This window comes from Papaver somniferum, chromosome 8, assembly GCF_003573695.1.
Source record: "Papaver somniferum cultivar HN1 chromosome 8, ASM357369v1, whole genome shotgun sequence".
In the NCBI taxonomy this organism is placed as follows: domain Eukaryota; kingdom Viridiplantae; phylum Streptophyta; class Magnoliopsida; order Ranunculales; family Papaveraceae; genus Papaver; species Papaver somniferum.
In genome coordinates, this window is record NC_039365.1 from 160,819,889 (window position 1) to 160,841,145 (window position 21,257).

General features: G+C 35.5%; 2 protein-coding genes across 2 annotated transcripts; both read left to right on the forward strand.

Moving 5' to 3' along the window:
• Positions 1-2,957: 2,957 nt before the first annotated feature.
• LOC113306320 lies at positions 2,958-3,368 on the forward strand. The gene has a single exon (XM_026555272.1). The coding sequence runs from the start codon at positions 2,958-2,960 to the stop codon at positions 3,366-3,368; it is 411 nt and encodes a 136-aa protein (XP_026411057.1).
• Positions 3,369-15,844: 12,476 nt separating this feature from the next.
• Positions 15,845-16,548, forward strand: LOC113306321. Its single transcript, XM_026555273.1, has 2 exons — positions 15,845-15,856; positions 16,066-16,548. The coding sequence occupies exon 2, from the start codon at positions 16,072-16,074 to the stop codon at positions 16,546-16,548; it is 477 nt and encodes a 158-aa protein (XP_026411058.1). The 5' UTR covers positions 15,845-15,856; positions 16,066-16,071.
• The last annotated feature ends 4,709 nt before the right edge of the window (positions 16,549-21,257 follow it).

The window sequence follows — 21,257 nt, forward strand, 5'->3', positions numbered from 1 at the left end:
TTACTTCAAAACTCAATCTAGAGAATCTTAGATTGTTGAGATTCGTAGTTCCATCCGCAGATTGGTAACATGAAGTTAAAATTAAGAATCTCACTTCATTGTGCCTGTGATATCATGTTTGGAAGGAAGGAAGGAATTGTTTCCGTTAATTGTGCCGATTAGATCGATTATGCCAATAATAATTTGTAAATTGGGATTCTGTTGAATTTAAAAGCAACTTAGGATCCATTTTATAAGCACACGTTGAATGTTTAGCTTTTAATTTTAAGAAATGCCCATTGAAATCATACAGTGCTTTGTAGAAGCCCATGGGGTTTATCGAGTACTTGTGTAATAGCATAGTGGATTAAAGATTTTTATTTGTATATGTGGTTATGGTTGAAATGGTGTTTGCAATAGAATTTTTGGGTGTAATAGTATTAGTGTGGCCTAAGCAAAGTCTAAGGTCTGATTGTAATGGAAACAAGATAGGGATATATGTCAGATTTTGGCAACTAAAGTCGAATCATTAATGGTGTATGTAATGGAAACAAGATATGGATATTGTCTGACTTTGGAAACTAAAGTCGAATCATAAATGGTATATATGGGGTTGGCCCTGCTACATGTTCCAAAGCGTATGTCGCTGAAACTGGTGGTTTAAGTTTTCCTCTTGTTAATTTTGTATGAGATCAGTTCATATCTTCCTTAGTGTATGTATACCTGGTATACTTATTTAGATGATATTTCAGTGATATTAGTTAGATTTATAAGTGGTGTACTTATTGGTATACAGGACACTCTTCCTTGCTAGTATATGTCAATACATTAGGGAGTAGTCGTCTTCCATGCTTTTTGTCATTCTTTGAATACCTTAGTACCTCCCTCATATTTGTATCTTGCATAATCACATTGTTTATCTCGTCTGGTAGCATTAATGTTTTGATATCGGTATGAGTTTTCATTGGGTATGAGTTTTCACATTGTTTATAATTCTCCACATCATAGCTTGCTTGCTGGACCAAAGTGCATCAGTACTTTTCTTTTAAGAGCCAAAGTGCATCAATCCTTTACGTTTGCATAGGCCATTATCATTTGAATTTTCGTGGTCCAGGGCAAGTAGATGGTTGTGATCATAGTCGACAAGATGTTATCTGATGCATAAACATAGATGACCTATAGTGGTCATACCAAACCAGTATTTTCAATCTAGAGAATTCATTATCACTTAAGCACATAGCAGTAGTATCCCTAGTTGTCTCTGAGTTTGAATCTGACATCAACAACGGACATTTTTAATTCCCTCAGTTGACATATTGATTTATGGTTTAGCTTTAACTAATTATCTTTAATAATGTTAATTACTGAGTTAATGTTTATTGTTTATAAATAAATGTTGTTTGGCTGCATTGCAGGGATAGTTCGCATACAATCTTATACATTAACTCAGTACGCAGATATTTGTTGCCATCACTGGATCCTAAAGCAGGTATTTTCTGCTCGGCCTTTCTCCCGTTACATATAAAATAACAATGTACATACTATGTTTACTTTCTCAGTAGCTAGCACACTCTCATCTGTTTCAAATTACCCACGTCTTGTATTGTTTTACTTTATGCTAGTTCTCTATGGAGAAAAAAGAAGATGAAAAAGCAAATAAGATAACTTTTAGGAGCGTTCCAGAATTTAGAGGGTTATTTATTGACCAATGTTTGGAACAAGCTACTGAGCATGGGTTTTCTGGAACTTCTTTGAAGCAAACTTCGTGGGGAAATTTTTGCAAATTCTTTTCTGAGAAGTATGACTGCACTATCACCCAAAAGAAATTGAGAAACCACTGGGATTACTTGCGCGCCAAAAGGAATAAACGTCTTAGAGAAGGTTCTTTCAAAGGTGTTGTTGGTGCATTGGATGGCACTCTAATTAGTGCCAGCATTCCAGTCGAGAAGCAAACACCGTATAGAGGAAGGGGAAGAGGAGAATGTAGCCAAAACGTTCTTGCGATATGTGATTGGGATATGTAATTTTTGTATGTAGTGGTTGGATGGGAAGACACTTCTCATGACTCGAGAGTGTTGACCGAGGCAGTGCGTGATCCATCTTTCAAGTTTCCTCTACCTCCACCAGGTAATATCTCTATTTTAAGTCCAATTTTTCTGCATTGGGTTTGTTTTCTTTACTCAATTTTATTTAGATTCTTGTGCACTGCGTTCTTATATATTTGAATTGTAGGAAAAATAAACCGTGCTGCCATTATATCATTCAGTCCAAGTATTTTCCATCTTAGGCTGTGTGAAGTGTTCATCAATTGATCACAATATCGAACTCTACTTAGATTATTTCAGGCCACCCCTGCGCCTGTTGGGATGGGGAATCTGTTCTTTGAACCACCTGTTAAACTACCCACCAAACTTACCAGTGTTAGAATATATGATGTTGTAGTTAAAGTGTAAGCTTTCTCAGATCTGCATTTCTGCAAGGGATAAAGTAGAGATGCCTGATGTGGATTTCTTTGTTTGTCTTCCGCTTTTTTTATTTGAACTATCTTCTTTGTAGTCTTTTGGATATCAATTAATAAAGTTTTTGAATTAGAAAAAACAAAAGAACCCTCATTTCATAGAAAGGTGAATAAGGCTTTTGTCAAAATTGTCTACAAAGAGGGCAACTAGGATTTATTGTTGGTAATATCCCCTAAGCACAGTTTCATCTGAATGTTTGTATTCTTGGTTATAAAGAAATAAGAGATACATACCCAGTCTCTCATCATTCATCATTCATTGTGCCCTTTGATAATCATTTTGGTTTCATCCTCTGTTAGGCTCCATTGAGTTGTGTAATTTATTTTGATTATATTGGCTTGTCATTTAGTAACCAGTACTACTTCATAATGTTTTTGTTCAACTTCATAATGTTTTTGTTGAAAATTTGTAGAAAAATACTATCTATGTGATGCTGCGTACTCTCATACACAGGGGTTTATGTGTCCGTATCGCAACATAAGGTATTGGATAGGTGATTATCGAAGAGTACCTCCAATAGCAAAAGAGGAGAAGTTTAATCAAGCCCATGCTCAATTGAGGAATGTGATTGAGAGAGCAATCGGGATATTGAAAGTAAGATTTCCCGTCTTAATTAAAATGCCTTCTTACTCATTTGAGACTCAAAGAGATATCGTAATTGCTTGCATGTCAATACATAACTTTCTACGTCGTAATGCATTAGATGAATGGCTATTTAAAGAATATGAGAATGAGACATTTGATATGAATGAGACACAGGTGGAAGTCGAAGTGGAAGAGGAAACGGAAGAAAATGCACCTCGTCTGTTTGGACGACAAGAGCAGATATATATGAACAACTTACGTGATGAGATAGCTAGCCTCCTTTAAATTTTGTTGCTTCTGCTTCTTTTATGTTTGTAGGAATGAAGTCTTTAGATTTTATTGTTTGGTAATGTTTAATTCCATCAAAAAGAGAAGTTGTTTAGACTGGTAGTGAACAATTTGTGATGTTACATAAAACTTCTGTTACATAAAAAATCCGAGCAATTAACTTCTGTGTAATTTATTTTGAGAAGTTTAAGCCAATGTAATTTATTAAATTGAAATCTAATATAATTAACTTCTGTTTAGAGAAGTTGTTTTATGGAATTAAAAATATCATATAGCTAAAGTTTGCTCATGGGTTGAAGTTTTAGGTTGTTAGACTAGTAGTGAACAAGTTGTTTGAAATGTGCACAAGGGCATTTTCTGTCCAAAAAAATCCACTCAGCTGAGTCAGATCTGACTCACAAAACAAACATATTTTCTGACTCAGACCTTAGTGAGTCAGATCCAGATGAGTCAGGTGATTTAACTCATATCCAGACGACTCAGATCCAGACGACTCAGATGAGTCAGCTGCAAACAAACACCACCTAAGGTGACGTAGTTTCTTTAGTGACCAAGTCACACAAAGCACCAAATGGAAATGATTGACATAGAAATGAGATAGTGGCTTCTCCAACATTTTTGATACGCAGAAATGAGCAATAGGTTCTACGTTGGGATATGTCTAGAATTTGTCTAAAATGACAAAGTGAGAAATCTTCGGACGCCAAAGTGTCATTGTCCTCTTTAGGTCTTCTTAAAATGGTTTGTTACGGGTAGCAGATGTTGGAAAACGATTAATAAAAAAATAATTTTTTAAAGTTTTAATAAAAAATTATAATTTATTGTTTTATTTTGTGAATGAGACTTTTTAGTCCCACATCGTGGAGTTTCCAATTTAGTAGTTTTAAGAAACTATATAAACCTTTTAGTCCCACATCGGGAAGTTTTTCTTCTTAAGTTGTATTTGTCAATTATATAAACAAATTCATTATTTTTGTAAAATCTATGGGAAAGGGTTGCTCTATATTTAGAGGGAACCCAAAGGGAAAAAAATATTTTATATTGTTGTCTCAAGCGTTCGAGATTTTCTTTTATGGTTTTTTCGGAGTTGCCAAGCTCAAGTTGAGCATCTACTACATATGCTAGTAGTAGGTGTATTAGGGTGTTTTATCCTGGAGATATCCGTCCTGTGAGGGCTATAGCATCACTCTTGAGTGTAGCCGGGCGCTAATGTCTTAAGGGCAACGTGTTGAACACGTGACTCACTCTGTTTTTCCAAAGTTTTTCCTTGTTGCTGTTGCAGAGATATAGGGAGCTCATTCGTTTCATCAAATCGATCACTTCCACTATAAAGGAGCTAAGTATCAATAACTTTTGCTTATTTGATTTTTCCTTGTTTTTGATTATTGCACGCAACAATCTTAAGACATTAGTATTTGTAATAATAAAAAAATGGTTGGTTGGTTTGTGAATCATGGATGTTAATTGTGGAGTGAAAAACAAAAACGAATTTTTGGTCAGCTGTAGAGTTTCGAGTTTATCTCTTAACCTATAAGGAATTTAGATGAAACCTTTGACACAAAGTAGTATACATCCTCATAGTTACCCACCTAAAATTTCAGAAATTTTGGAGTTGTCAAAGTATTTTTTTGATATTTTACAAAACTGAGAAACGTTCCTGAAAAATACTGACGGGCAGAATTTTGTTGTTAACTAAAGTAGTTTTTATGGGGTAACCATGAGTTTTTTGATATGGTGGTTTAAACGAAGTTTATAAATCTAGATATTATCTTCAAAACTCATATTTTATCTGAACTAAGGTTTGTGAAATATGGTGTATTAGGTGATTGGGAAATTATCGTGTCCGTGGTCAGAGTATAAACGAAGTTTGTGACATGAAATGAAAAGGAACATGGCTACCAGGCGCATGTGGATGAACACAAGTCTTCCAAAGATGACAAAGGCGAGAACATCAAACACAACTCTAAGCATAGTCTTCATAATAAAGGTATGTTTCGTAAAACTGAATCCAACATTACTTTAATTAAGGGTGATTGTTATGTTTGTAAAATTCCTGTCCATACGGCAGTAAAGTGTAGACAACATAAAACCTTAATAAGTAGAAAGTTAATGCTAATTTAGTTGAAATAAAATGAACCATGATGTCGGAAGTTATTTTAATAACCAATGTGAGAGACTGGTGGGTGGACTCTGGAGCCACTAAGTATGTTTGTTGAAACAGAGACCTGTTCACCTCTTATTAGAGGATAAGGGATGTCGAGAAACTCTATATGAGTAACTCATCTGCGACAGAGGTTGCATAAAAGGGAAAGGTCGAGCATACGTTCATATCTGTAATATTCTCACACTGAATGAAGTTTTCATGTTCCGAGCATATGAAATAATATTGTATCTTGTTCTCTTGAATATGGTAAAAGATTGAAGATCTTAATTAAATGTGGAAAACTTGTTATAACTAAGGGTATTGATTTTTTAGGCAACAGTTATAGGACTTAGGGTTTATATAAGTTTGAAGGAAAATCTGATGAAGTGAACATAGTTGATTCTTGTGCTTTCTTTTGTGTGTCTTTGAATTTTTTGCATGGTAGACTTGGAACCGTAAAATTATAAGTCAATGTATAAACTGCCTAGCATAGGCTTCGTACCCAAATTTAGTTTGGATCTTGAACACAAAAGTGAAATGAATATGCTATAAAATCTTTTAGCACAAATGTTCATAGTAATTATAATCCCTTAGAATCAATTCAGTTAGGCCTAGTTGACATGAGTTCAACCCAAAACCACTATGGTAAAAGATGGTTTATAACTTCCGTAGATGATTGTACAAGGTACTATCTTGTATAATTGCTTAGGGATAATGATGATGCCTTAGAAGCCTTAAGATGTATAAACTTGAAGTTGATAAACCAATTAGAAGCCTTGAACATATTAATTGTATCCTTAAGGAAGATTACCATGTTGATTAGTTCAGGATTACCTGCGGTCTTGTGGGGGAGGAAGTCCTCTTAACTAGTATATCCTGAATATAGTACCCTTAAGGATCAGATGAAACTCCATATGATTTATGGAAAGGTAGATGACCTTCTTATGAATATGTCAAAGTGTGGGGGTGTTTGACTAAGATTGTCATTCCTCTTCCTAGAAGAACTAGATAGAAACCAAAATGGATTGTTGTCTTCATATAAGGTATGCTGAGTATACTTCTACATATAGATTTTTGGTTGTGTGTTCTGATTTTTCATACTTTTGGTGTGATTTTTGACTTTGTTGTGAATACTATTACATAATCTAGGGATGCTGAGTTCTTTGAACATGTTTATTCTTAAACCTGTACCTCATTAGAGATGTGTTGTTGATCCCCTAGATTTATTTTCAAATAGTCAGAACTTATCTTAAAGGAAGATGAAGTTAAGGTTGAGCCTAAGAGAAGTAAAACAATTAGACTTGAGACTTTATGAAGCCGACTTCATAACATGCCTAGCTGTAGTCTAAGCCCTGGACTTGTAAAGAAGCCTTGATATCTACTGAAACCCCATTCTGGTAAGAAGCTTCATTTAGTGAAATGGACTCAGTCCGTCGGAACCTGACTTGGGAGGTTTATAGTTTACCTCCAGAGAGTAAGACCATGAGATGTAAATGAGTCTTTAAGAGGAAACATTAGGTATATGGAACTGTAGAAAAATATTAGGCTAAGTTGGTAGCTAAAGGCTATAAACTAAAAGAAGGTGTATATTTCCTTGATTCTTATTCACATGTGACGAGATTTACTTACGTTGAGATGCTAATTGTTATTGCTGTCATAAACAAATTAGAGACATCAGATGGATGTTAAGACAACTTTTCTAAAATCGTGAATTAGATAAGAAATTTACATAGACCAACCTGAGGACTTTGTAGTGAAAGGTTATGATGACAAAGTTTGTAAGTTGAACAAAATTTTGTATGGTTTATAAAATAAGCACGTAAACAGTGACATGGAAAATTTGATCATGTGATAATGTGTAGTGGATTTAAGTTAATGAATCTGACAAGTATATTTACAAGTAACTTGTTAAGGATGCCTGTGTGATTGTATGCTTGTATGTTGATGATATGCTTATACTTGATACAAACATAGATGTGATTAATTCCACTAAAAACATGCGCTGAATGAGAACGTTGACTTGAAAGACTTAGGCCCTGTTGATGTAATCTTAGGGATGAGGATTAGAAAATAATCTAACATATGTAGTCTTAGTCATTTCATTATTTTGAATTTGTGCTTAAGAGATACAATCAGTGTGATTGTAAGCCTTCTTGTACTCCGTACGATTATTCTTGTAGACTCAAGAAAAAAGGGTAATGGAGTATCTTAACTTGAATACTCAAGAGTTATAGGATGTCTGATGAATTTAATGAACTGTAAGAGTCCAGACATTGCCTATATTGTGAGTAAGTTAAGTAGATATAATTAGTCCAGAGCAATAGCATTCAGATGCACTAGTAGAGTATTATGGTACCTAAAATACTCTATTACCTTTTATTTGATTTATCAAAGGTATCTTGCTGTCCTTGAGGGACTTTGTGATGTAAACTGGATAGTTGACTCAGAGGAGTCTAAGTCTACGAGTGGATATGTTTCACTCTAGCATCAGGGTTTGTTTTTGGAAGATTTACAAACAAACATATATTGCTCAATTCATTATGGAATCTGAGAGTATTGAGTTAGATAAAGCACGAGAGGGGGCCGAGTGCCTAAGATGTTTTTAGAAGACATTCCTCTCTGGCATAGGCCTGTGCCAGCTATATCTATACATTGTGTTAGCCAAGCTATAATAGCTAAAGCTGAAAATAACTAATCTCAATCGGTTATTTCCATTGATTGGATAAAGTCCAAGGAGAATATCGCGCAATCTTTGACGAAAGGTTTATCCCAAGAGATAGTTAGAAATGCATCGAGGGGGAAGGGGCTTAAGCTCATAAATTAAACTTTTCATGAAGGATACTCAACCTTGCTGACTGGAGATCCCAAGATCAAGGTTTCGAATGAGACAACTAATTTGTGGTGGATAAAGGTAAACACTATCAGAGAATTTTATTCTCTGTCCCTTCCCTATGGTGTAGACGTGATAGTGTGACTGCATGTGAAGGATGATTTTTAAGAAGTCTTAATGAGTTCTATAGTTTCAATTTAAGATTGAAGTGAGGTGTAGCAGTAACACTCTTTATGGAAACTCACCTATCTGGATGAGGAAGTGTGCCGCTTCCTATGAGAATATGAGATTTGATTCTCTAGAGCATTCTGAGAAACATGATTTGTCCAGGGCTAAATTGGACAAAACGGCACGATCTTGGCAACAATCTTGGAGATATCACCCGTGGTTGTTATCACGAATTACATCAAATGCTAGCAGTTCAAGACATAGTTCACTGTCTCTAGCAAGTAATTCTGGTAATATCTCACTAAGCAAAGGTTCAAGACCTCATGGACACCTCTGCCTAAAATGGTATTTCCTGTGCTTTTTATGTGATTTTCGTTTTGATGGTTTTGGTATTACTGGAACTTAGGACCTAAAGGTCACTAAGGGTTCACTAGTTCATGCTTTTTCACTTTGGTGAAAGATACCTATAGTCTCACCATGTGAGAACTAAAGATGAAAGCTCTCAATACTATTATGATTTATGCAATCCATAGTATGACCCTGGGGTCAACACACTTTTGTGTGAGGGAGAGGACGTAGAAATGACTAGTATGATTCAACACTTGCACGATCAGTCTGTTTGGATTGTGAGGTTGGGATGTTGATTTACCAAGATCTATCTGTGTTTTCATGTTTTATTGAGTTTTCATTCATGTGGGGGATTGTTGGAAAACGATTAATAAAAATATAATTTTTTAAAGTTTTGATAAAAAGTTATAATTTATTGTTTTATTTGGTGAATGAAACCTTTTAGTCCCACATCGTGGAGTTTCCAATTTGTAGTAGTTTTAAGAAACTATATAAACCTTTTAGTCCCACATCGGGGAGTTTTTCTTCTTAAGTTGTATTTTTCAATTATATAAACAAATTCACTATTTTTGTAAAATCTATGGGAAAGGGGTTGCTCTATATTTAGAGGGACCCCCAAGGGAAAAAAATATTTTATATTGTTGTCTCAAGCGTTCGGGATTTTCCTTTATGGTTTTTCCGGAGTTGCCAAGCTCAAGTTGAGCATCTACTACATATGCTAGTAGTAGGTGTATTAGGGTGTTTTATCCTGGAGATATCCGTCCTGTGAGGGTTATAGCATCACTATTGAATGTAGCCGGGCGCTAATGTCTTAAGGGAAACGTGTTGAACACGTGACTCACTCTGTTTTTCCAAATTTTTGCCTTGTTGCTGTTGCGGAGATATATGGAGCTCATTCGTTTCATCAAATCGATCACTTCCATTATAAAGGAGCTAAGTATCAATAACTTTTGCTTATTTGATTTTTCCTTGTTTTTGATTATTGCATGCAACAACAGAGACACACACAATTTACATAACAAAAATCCTGATAAATTGTCAACTTTCACATTGCGAATCAATTGTGCAAACTATTTTCAAAATTGAGATTATACTATACCTCCATGACAGGATGCGCAGTTGTTGCCAAGCAAGATTAGGAATGGCTGGGACATCCCTTTAGCTTTCTTTGGAAAAAAATTTACCTCATGAACTATCATTAGAATAACTCACTTCCGCACTTGTGCAGAGAGCAGTCGGATTGAATTTGGTCGACTTGAATTCCGATAACAATTCACATCCACCACTAACAAAAGCAAAGTTATTTCTGATGTGTTCAATCACTTCATCTATGTTTTCTAGAAACGGAACACCACCGTGGAAAAGTCTGCAAAAATGCATATTTTAAGATGCTCAGTAAAGAAAACATGAAGACAGTAATCCAATCAAACTAAATTGAAAGAATATAATTTCACCCAAATTAGACCAATGTTCTAAAATGAAAGCACTCAATTTGTGAAAGTGAATACAAAGCCCTACCGTAATAAAATCAGTGGCTATAAGATAAAGTTACAATTGAAACCCGCAAATAAGTACCCAAAGCCTAAATTTAGTAAAAAAAAAGAAGTGCCCTTAAGCTGTATAGGTGATATTCTTTATTCTTTTCCTACAGTAGTTTTCTCTTGCCATTAATTGCCTCACTTGTTGTACATGAAGATGTAACCTGGAATTAGGCTAAAAAGCTATAGAAAATAAGACATATTAGTTAGTATGATCTGTACTCGGTAGTTTTTCCTAGTACGATATCTAGCAAAACACAGTTAAACAAACCATAGTCAAATAAAATTGTATTTAAAAAAAAAACAACTTGTCAAGGGTACTACAACAAAAACAAAACAAACGAAAAAAAGACGAAAATGCAGCAACATTACCTGCGATGGATACACCTCCGATAAAGGTCTATCAAGAAACAGAGATACAATATAAGAGATGGGTACCTGATTTGAAAAGATATGAGGATTCATGAACTGAAAATATACCTAGTAGTCTTGATGGAGTAGGCGAATACGGTGAAGATGATAACGTTTGTTCGGGTTTATGTACGCAACATTTCAAAGGGAAAATTGTGGTTCTAGTGTAACGTATGAAATTGATTACCCTGAATCAAAGGGATTTAAATACAAATACCGGTTTTGGTAATTGAAAGGCAGAACGGCATATCCTTTAGAGGAGAGATTTTTTTTCTTTTTTCGTAACTGAAAAGAATCCCTAAATTATGGTTGTGATAACTGCATTTATCAGAGTTGAAGAAGGCAAGAATTGATCTGAGCGGTTGGAACATGGCTTAGAAGGGTGATCGATTTTCAACCACGATTTATCTTTTCCGTTTTGAGAAGAATGAGAGCCGTTGATCACAAAAAAGATACCATTAAGAACCGTTAGATGGTTCAAAAACCATTTGTTTAGACACCATTTTCAAGAACTTAACTCCATGTCTGACTGTAGAATACCACATGTCAAGAGTTTAACTCCATTAAGATAAACCGAATTAATCCATCTTTCAGACAGAGTGGCAGAACTAAACTCATGAACAAAGAGTTGTAGAATTTCTTTAAATGAAAATAAATATAGTCTAGTACTGAGAATATATTTAAAATACAAAATGGCAATTCTAAAGTAAATCTTTACAGTGAACTAAGAAGGGAGTTTGGATCACATTGACTAATTGACACAACTTGGATCACATTGACTAATTAAGCACAACTTGTTGGCCAGATTTGAGATGAAAATTATGGAATGTATTTATTATCAGATGAAAATACCATGCCATTCAAGAAATAAAAAAATGACATATTGAGATTGCCAGTTGGTTATAGTGAAAAGATTATTTGCTTGATTGTGGATTGGCCACTCGTATTTCAATTTCTTCGCAACTATTCCAATTAGCAAGCTAAAAACTATAAATTGCTACTCCAGCAAATATAAAATCACACTCTGTAACTGAAAATCACATTCCATAATTTTCATGTTCAACTTTGAAAATAAAATAAATACATGTACCTTTCTCAAGTAAAGGCAGGCAAATTTCATATTCTTGTTTATGTTAAAAAACCAAAAGATCCTCAAAACTTTACCCGTGCCGTAACGGCCCGGGCTCTGGATTTGTAATGGTGTTGCGTGTAGTTAGGACATATTTATTTTTTAAATGTAGCATTAAATGTTTCTTGATTGTACTCAAGTCGGGTTATTTTACTCTTAACAACCGGCTTAGCTGTTTTTTTTTCAAGGCATATATACCACTTAATAGTGCAACATCAGGTCATGTTTTTGCTTAGGGGTGTAAATTTTGCCCGGCAGCCCGAGGCTCAGTACCGTCCGTCCTGTCCCATGACAGTCCATGGGTGACCGTGGCCCTTTACGGGATGGTCAGACCTAGCCCATTTAAATAAGAGGGCGGGCACAAGTCATAATTCAAATTTTCTTGCCCGGTCCAATACCCTCCCTATTATCCCGTCAATGCTACCCGCCAGTGTTATCCATTTACCTAGCCTAAGTGACTGTTCCAATTTTGTTTTATCCAAGGGAACAACGGTTGCAGGAGAAGATCAAACGATTCAACTAACTTCTCCAAAGCTAAACACCTTATATCATAAAGTCCATCATCAGGCTATCATAACTCAAGGAAAGGTATGAGAAACTTGGTGCAGGTCCATAACTCCGCTCCTTTAAACTTGGTATAATAGCCTACAGTTTCAGGAATATTACCTCGACTTGGTGAGTCCATAACCATCAGTAACTCAATTTCCTTAAAATGATCGCAAGGAAATGCAAGACCTGAATGCTAAAGTAAGCTAACAAACATATAAGCTAGGAGACCCAAGTGTTACACCAAGCTCACAAACCATGTCCGCTAAAGTTTCAGAAAATATGGCCTCAACTTGGTCACTCAATTTTCTTTGTACTTGGAACTTCCATTTAATGTGCTTTGATGATCTGACCTTTTCGAAAGATATATGATATCATTGCAACTTAATCGCCATATATTATCAGTAAAGTTCAATTTTTATATGTTGATTCATTTCAATCTTTTTTCAACCTTTTGTGTCATTAGTTCTCATGCCTCTCAATTCTCTCATTACATTCTATGATTGAGAACAACACACTGGCCATGTTTTCTTAACAGTGATGATTCTTATTACTACAATCCTTGCTAAAAAATATGTGATACGTAGGGAAGAAAAAAGTACCATTACAAAACAAATTTAAAACATTTTTAGCAGGTTAACAGTAATAAAAAACAAAGTCTTTCATTTTTTTTTTGGGAATTTTAACAAACTGCCACACTTGCAAATCCCGATTCAAGAAACTGCCACCGTTTTTTTCAGAATTTATTTAATGCCACAACCGTTAGCACTAACGTCTTGGACCCACATGATTGGTCAAACTTTTTTGACTTTGTCCAGATTACTTACACGTGTCTTATGTGGACGGCTCAAGATGTCGTGCACGAGATTATTACACGTAGCACAGGGTAAATGACTATTTTATCCTTCGTGGGATTGAAAACAGTTTGCAACTTTGTATCGTTTCATTTTTCTTCTAGGGTTTGCTCGTTCTCTCTGTCCGCTCTGTTCTCTAGTGGAAGAAATTAGGGTTTGGGTCAGTTTTCAGCGGGATTTTGCTTAGGTTTAGTGTCTGAGTAAAGGGTTGGGGAGCGATCGAGATTCAGAAAAAGAAGGGGAAGGACAAGCAGCAGATATGGTATGATTGCAAACCCTAATTTCGTTTTTCTGAGTTGAATTAGGGGTTTTCTCTTAGGTTTCTGTTTCTCTTTCTTGTACTTTTTTTCTCTTGCTCTATGTCCGCTCTGTTCTCTAGTGGAAGAAATTAGGGTTTGGGTCAGTTTTCAGCGGGATTTTGCTTAGGTTTAGTGTCTGAGTAAAGCGTTGGGGAGCTGAAGATGAAGAAGAATAAGGGGAAGGACAAGCAGCAGATATGGTACGATTTCAAACCCTAATTTCGTGTGTTTGATGAGTTTTATTTTAGGAGTTTTCTGTGTGAAGTGTGGAATTTTTAAAACCCTAATTTCGTGTGTTTGATGAATTTTATTTTAGGGGTTTTCTGTGTGAAGTGTGGAATTTGATGAATTTTATTTTGTTTGTTCATTTACAGTGATCATACATATTATCCATATAGAGATATCAATGTGTTTGTTGTGAATAGTAAACTTAATTTGCTATTCCCTCACATGGATAGAGATAGAATTGACCTTAAGGAATTTGAGAAGATGTTGCGTGTTAAGTTGAATCTTGATGAAACAGAAATTCCAAATTTATATTGGACCATAGACCCATGTCTGCCTGAGTATTTGGTTACAAATGAAGACTTGTTTAAATTTTGGGAGCATGCTGTACCTGATGATAAAGAGTTTTAACAGATCCGCGGATCCTGAGTTCGTAAAAGATGTGGTACATGAGAAGTTAAAGCAGACAGCTGGGGCCTTAATTCCAAAGCCTAAACACATTGCAAGAGACTTTTTTGTAACTCATAACATCAATATACCTTATATTTGTGCATGGAAGGCTAGAAATCTTCTTTTAGAAGATCTATTTGGTAATTATGAAGACAGCTACAAGGATGTACCCATCTTTTGTGCAATGGTGGCTCATACTAATCCAGGGTCTGTTGCTAAATACACTTATGGGAAAAGAGGTATACATTATGTAACAGTGGTCTAGGGCTTATTCATTTATTTGTAAGTGGTGCTCAGTTATTTAATGGTTGGTTACTAAATGTGCAGATAAGACATTCATGAGCATGACTATTTCATTTGCTGCACCAATGAGAGGATTTCAGAAAGCTTGCAGGGGAGTCATAGGTTTAGATGCATGCCATCTAACTGGCAAGCGTGGTGGTGTTCTAATGGCTGCAAAAGCAATTTATGGTCAGAATTCTCTGGTGCCTTTAGGCATTAAGGTGGCTAAGAGTGAAACCAAGGAGAGCTGGACTGGGTTCCTCAAGGATTTGGCTCCAGCAATCAATGCACATCATGCTGGCAGAATTACCTTTATTTCTGATAGGCAAAAAGGGTTGTTGGAATCTGTTCCAAAGGTTTTCCCTGGTGCAAAAGTTAGATATTGCTTCAGGCACTTGTACAAGAACTTCAAGAAGTACCACAAGGCACCAACCTTGCACAACTTATTGTGGAATGCATGCAAAGCTTACAAAGTGAGGCATTTTCAGGTTTGTGCCTCTCTTTTTTAAATATCCCTATGTTTTTGATTCATAGTTAGTAGGTTATATAATAACTCAGGTTACTATAATGTAGGAGCACTTTGACAACATATGCAAAGAAAGTCCGGCTGCTGGTGAATATCTTAGGAAAGAAGATCCAAGTACTTGGTCTAGGGCTTATTTTGATCCCCTTAGCTGTTGTGAGCATATGAATAACAATTTCTCAGAATCATTTAATTATGAGTTCTAATATGAGAGATAAACCAATAATCCAACTAGGCATGATGTATGGTCAGTTAGTAATGGGTTTGTTATTTAAGAGAAGGGAAGAATCTGCTAAGTGGAATCAAAATGATTTGGTCCCTGCTGCTGTTAAGTTGATAAATAAGATGCTTGACTTGGTTGGGAAGTTTGATACAGAAGGAAGTGTGGTTGGACAGGTTTATTTGGTAACTAATGTGTCTACCAAGAAAATTTTCACAGTGAACATTGTAGACAAACAATGCACTTGTTTGCAATGGCAGCTAAGGGGATTCCCTTGTCAACATGCTGTATGTGCATTGAAACTGCTCAGGCCAAACTGGAAAGAGTAAGAAATTTTGTAATATGCTATTACTTTTGGGTTGTAATATGCTATTACTTTTGTTTCTGTAAACTGACACATTTGTTTGATTGGTTGAACAGTTATTGTGCTCCTTACTACTCTGTGGAATATTATAGGACCATATATGCAGATGCTGTAAATCCACTAGAAGACATAAGTGATGGAACTGGGAAGATAAGGTACTTTTTTCAGCATTAAATATATATTGAATGTGATGCATTCACATTTTCTCTACTTTATTATATCCTTATTTTTCTCTACTTTTTTCTCTACTTTATTATATCCTTATTTTTCTCTACTTTAACTTTCTCATTTCTTTTAGGGTTAGGGTTTCATTTCTTTACTTTAACTTTCTCATTTTTTCTCTTCTTCTTATCTTAATTGGCAGGCATCCATGGACATCAACTTAAAGCCTCCTCCTTATCAAAGAAAAACTGGAAGACCAGCAAAGAAGAGGAAGAGGAGCTATGATGAACCTGAAACTGTGGTGAAGAAAAGGAAATGTGGAAAGTGTGGATCTACTGCTGGTCATAATAAGAGAACCTGTGCTGGTGGTGATGTTGGTAAAAACCCAACTGGATTCATGCCAAGCACCGAGTATGATGCTGCAAACTGCACCTTCACTAGTAGAGATCATCCTGAAAGTAGCAGTGCAAGGGGTAAAGCAAAGGTGAACAAATCCAGAGGTACATCTTCATTTGTTGGTGAGTCAACAGGACCTAAAAACTTTGGAAGAGCACCAGCAGAACCTAGCACCCATGGATCTACACAAGATGTTCTGAATTTCAGTCAGAACTTTACTGGTATTGGATCTGTTAGTCAACATATTCCTGTCACAAAGGGAAAGAAAAGCAAGGCTAAGAAGAAGTAGAAGTGTGTGTGTGCTTCTTGTTGTGTTAGATCTTTTTTTTTTGCTTTAGACACTGATATCATAGTGTTAGATCTGTTTTTTTTTTATGTACCAGAATTCAGTTTTATTTTGATGGATAATCTTACTTTATGAATGGAAATGATATTAGTTAAGAACTAATTACATGTTAATAGTCTTTTGAAGTTCCTTACATATGGCATTGAGATTGAAACTTGAATGGATAACCCTATTTTTTGCTGCAATGAAAAGGTGGTCTGATACCCATCTAAATGCTTCACAATCTGTGCAGATCAGGTAAGCAATGTTTCTATTGTGTTCATTTTTGCATCTTCTCAGCTGCATTATTGACTTGCATTGCTCTTTGTAGCATTCTTGCTTATGCAGTGGGCATTCTTTGTAACAGTGGGTCTCTTCTCCACAAGCACAACAACAATTCTCTTTGGGTAGCTTGATATTCTTGGATTTGAGTGGATGACTGGCAGAATCAAACCATTCAAAGTAGGTGCAGGTAGGATTTGAACACTTCAAGAACATTTCTCCATCTGTTTCTCTTGTGCTGGATCTTAGTAGTTGTCTTATACCATTACAAGGTATATGTTTGCATCTAGAGTACATCCAGGGACAAACCTTAGACTCATGACTTCCTTGTTCACATGTTGGACATAGATCTGGGGTAGTTTGCTGTCTAAATTTGCTGCTGCTGCTGCTCTTGCTACTACTACTGCAACTGTTACTACCTGGAGAGTTTATAACCTTTTGGCTCATTTTTATGTGTTGAACTTCTGAAGAAATTGACTAATGAAGAGTTTGGGATCTTCATTAGTATATATAGAGCTTCAAGATGATGAATAAGACCGTTATAAATCCAGGTAAAATATGGATCGTCGATTTTTTCTCTTAGATTGATCCCACGTGTATTCCAACTGTTAGCAAATCTTGCACGTTTTTCTCACGTGCACCGAGTCGCGAGTTAACTCACTACTCTATAGCCGGTTAACTCAATCCCAGTGAACTGATTAACTCAATCCCTGTTAACTGATTCAGGGGCTTCTATGTAATTTTGGACGGGTTATTTAATGCCACGTATGCACTAACAGAGACTAACAGCCGTTAACCGTTATCTCAAAAAAACGGGATGAAAAAAGTCAAGAGTATGGCATTTAATAAACTCTGAAAAAAACGGTGGCATTTTCAGAAACTGCATATTGGAAGTGTGGCACTTTATTAAAATCCCCTTTTTTTTTAAAAGCATAAGAAGAGAGAACCGACCACTTCTAAAGTTAGGGCGACAGCAAAATCGACTTCTTACATCTCATAATCATCAAATAACCATGGACATGAAATTCAGGATTTAGCAAACTAATTTTTGAATAAATTTCTTAACCCATTCAAGAATTTATGGAACCTTAGTGATATCTAAGCCATCGATTTCAGGTCATCACTTTCTTTGCCGTTAAGAAGAACATAAAGATAATCATCAAGGCACCGTAGGCAAGAGTGCTAGGATCCTTTCGGAAAAAAAAATACAAAGCTATTAATTACCTCTTGGATCTGTGCGCTTTTCCATGATGAGCCATCTCCAGTTCTAATGCATTCCTTAGCTGAAAGTGCGGTAGAAAGAAAAACATCAATCAAGATGATTTATCCACTTGTTCTTCGATTCAATATAAACATATACCAACTCAATACGAAGTATGAACAGAAAGACATAATGATGATACCAATACTAAATACTAACTTGAAAATTATGTTATTCAGCACTAATGAATTCCAGCAAAATGATGCACAAATACCGTATAAAGTTACATCTAAGAGTTTATTATGCAAGTTTAGCTTCTTTTAGCTATACCAGGTTCTTTTAGCTATTTTATAGAATTAAAGGAAGAAAAATAGTTTACCGGTTTTTCTTAGTTGAATCCGTAGGGAATGAGGTTTTTAATTCAGCAATTACAAACATTTCTAAGTGCATAACGAATGTGCGATACCTGTTTGGAATAAGAGAATTAAAAACTCATTTGATTAACTAGGCTAGGGATAGGGGAAACTTGGAGGAACTAAGGATATTGGTCATGCCTTGGGTGAAATATTTACGGGCGAATTGTATGACGTTTACACATCATTTTTTGTGTTCCGAGACTTTAGGTTTCAAAGACAAGGTTATTGATAGTGATATTGGCATCTCAATTGTGCAGTTTGGGATTATTTATTCCTACATGAAACAGCAGTACACACAATTTTTTTTTATCAGACAATACACACAAGTTTGATCAGCTTTATACTTGATAGTCTAATTGAAAGAGACATAATAGCCTGGTGGTGACATTGGTATCTCACCTATGCATGTTACATTTGTGTGTTATAGTTTTTTCAAACGCAATTTATGAATGAAACTTAGTTTCTTCACTGATTTTGACTTACGTTTGTTGTAAATTTGAATCAGAAAATATCACAACGGCTACATAATGCCGGAGCACCAGTATATCCGACCCACAAGATTATGTTAGCCTTTCTACCAAGTCCTATTCCGATAGGAGTATCGATTTGTTTTTTGCAAACCCGTCCTTGCAATTGGTTTGTATTCATTGAACTGATCATTAAAAGTGTTGAATTAATCAGTTTCACACTAGCCACATATCTTGAGAATTATTCCTTTACAGCCACCATGGTATTTGGCCATATCCAATTTATTTTGATAGATTTTCGAGTTGTATGCCGAAAAATTAGTATAAGTGGGAGCGAGTTCTAGCTAAGTGCAAACGTGTGGCTACCAGTTTTACCAACACACACTTTTTCTAAAATTGATATTAAAATTTAAACCTCAGATAGGTCTATTACCTACAAGCCCAGGTAGGTAGGAAAACAAAGAGAAAAATTTCTCATTCCGATGCTGACGAGTTTCGAACTTAGGTCGCTGGTATCATCACCCAACGACTTTACCAACACACACTTATTAAAAGTGTAATTTGATTCATTACTTGAATTTGATTTTTCAAGCACATTAGAGTTGGAATGTTGCATTGTATGAAATTCATTTTGCTGCACATATTAGAGCAAGAATAGTGCATTTTATTATCGCCGGTCCCCGGAATTTGAAAATTGTTGACTAGAAATATTATATATTACTTGATACTCATAGACATGCAGTGTGGTACAAGTCAAACGAAGACTTGACATTTCACTTTAACATATGCTTCACTAAAAAATCAAATTCAGGTTGATAAGAGCAACTCATAAAAACTACTACTTCCCTAAGTTCCTTTCAAGAAAAGTCGAGCCTTTCACTTTTTTAATTGTGCCCTATTTTAAAGTAAAATTAGAAGTAAAATTAGAAAAGAAAAGGTGAAGAACTCACCATTTCCATCGCGAAGTGGGCATTGGAGTTCAAAGCCCAACTTGAGTAATAAATATTTATATTATTGTACTTATCAACTATAACATTTTATAAATCAGTCGGTAATTTTGAATATTGACTCCGTTATGCTGTAACGAGCAACATCATAATTAAGGAGGAGTATTAAAAATACCAGGAATAGCTAGGGTTTGTGGTGCGCACAATGCAATTGTTGGTAGTAATGGTTGGGTGCCTTTGGTGAGAATTAACGCTCTATTTTGAATATTTATGATTTATATGAACTTCACGTGATTGTAATTTTATGGGTGCTTTCCCCTTGACAATAAAAATATATCATAGATCTCATTCACCAAGAGACCAAATCTCGGACCGTTACGGCACGAGTCATATCTTAGAATATTAACTGTGCCGTAACGGCCCGGGCGGTTTAGGGATGTATTCATTTTTGCTTGTTTAGGGCCTTTGGCACTGGAAACAACTCAGGGTACCCGATATTACACAAAATTGTGCAATCATTTTCAAATAGTAGCACATAAAATGAAGAAAACTATTGAATGTGTTTAATTTACCCTTCCATTTTTGAAAACGAATAAATAACTTTCAAATAGTTTACTTTTTCTTATATCATTCATTGTTGTATAAGATGATGAAGAATGGTGTTAGTAGATTCTCCCAAAACTGCAGAGATAAGGCGAAGATAAACAACAATGGTAGAGTCGTCATCTTTGCTTCCATAGTTATCAACTTTTGTTGCCGATCTCTTCTAGCACGTTCAACGTTGCTTAACTATGTCTCTATGATGGATATAACATCCTTGATGTTCACTATTATTGATCTCACTCTGTTGATAAGACTAACTAAATGCAACGCAGGTACAACTGAATGATACTTTCTGAATCCATGTGTGATTTGGCAATGTGATATATTTTGGTTAGTTGTTGATAATTAATGGATATTCATGACTCTAATTTCATCAATATCTTTAGCAATTTTCTTTAGTAGTTGTGTGGATTCAAGAATTTGTAACGTAGTCGATAACAATTTTCTTGACTCGTCTAGCTTGTCGTTGCGGAATCCATCCATGGTTTGTATCCTTGCTCTGTCCACCGCGTGATTTGAATTAAACTCCTCCGAATCTCACAATAAGTTTGACTATGTGCAACTTGGATCAAGTTTATCATGTTGCGGAATCTTATATCGTATGACCCAAAATGAAAATAAATTTCCAACCACAACGTGAAAACAAATACAGCTGCACTTTTTCCATCGTCTCCAATTGAATGAGATAAACTAAAGTATTGTAGGAAAAAAAAGAAAGAAGATAAAGTTCATTCAAAGAAGAAAAGGGAAACGTGGA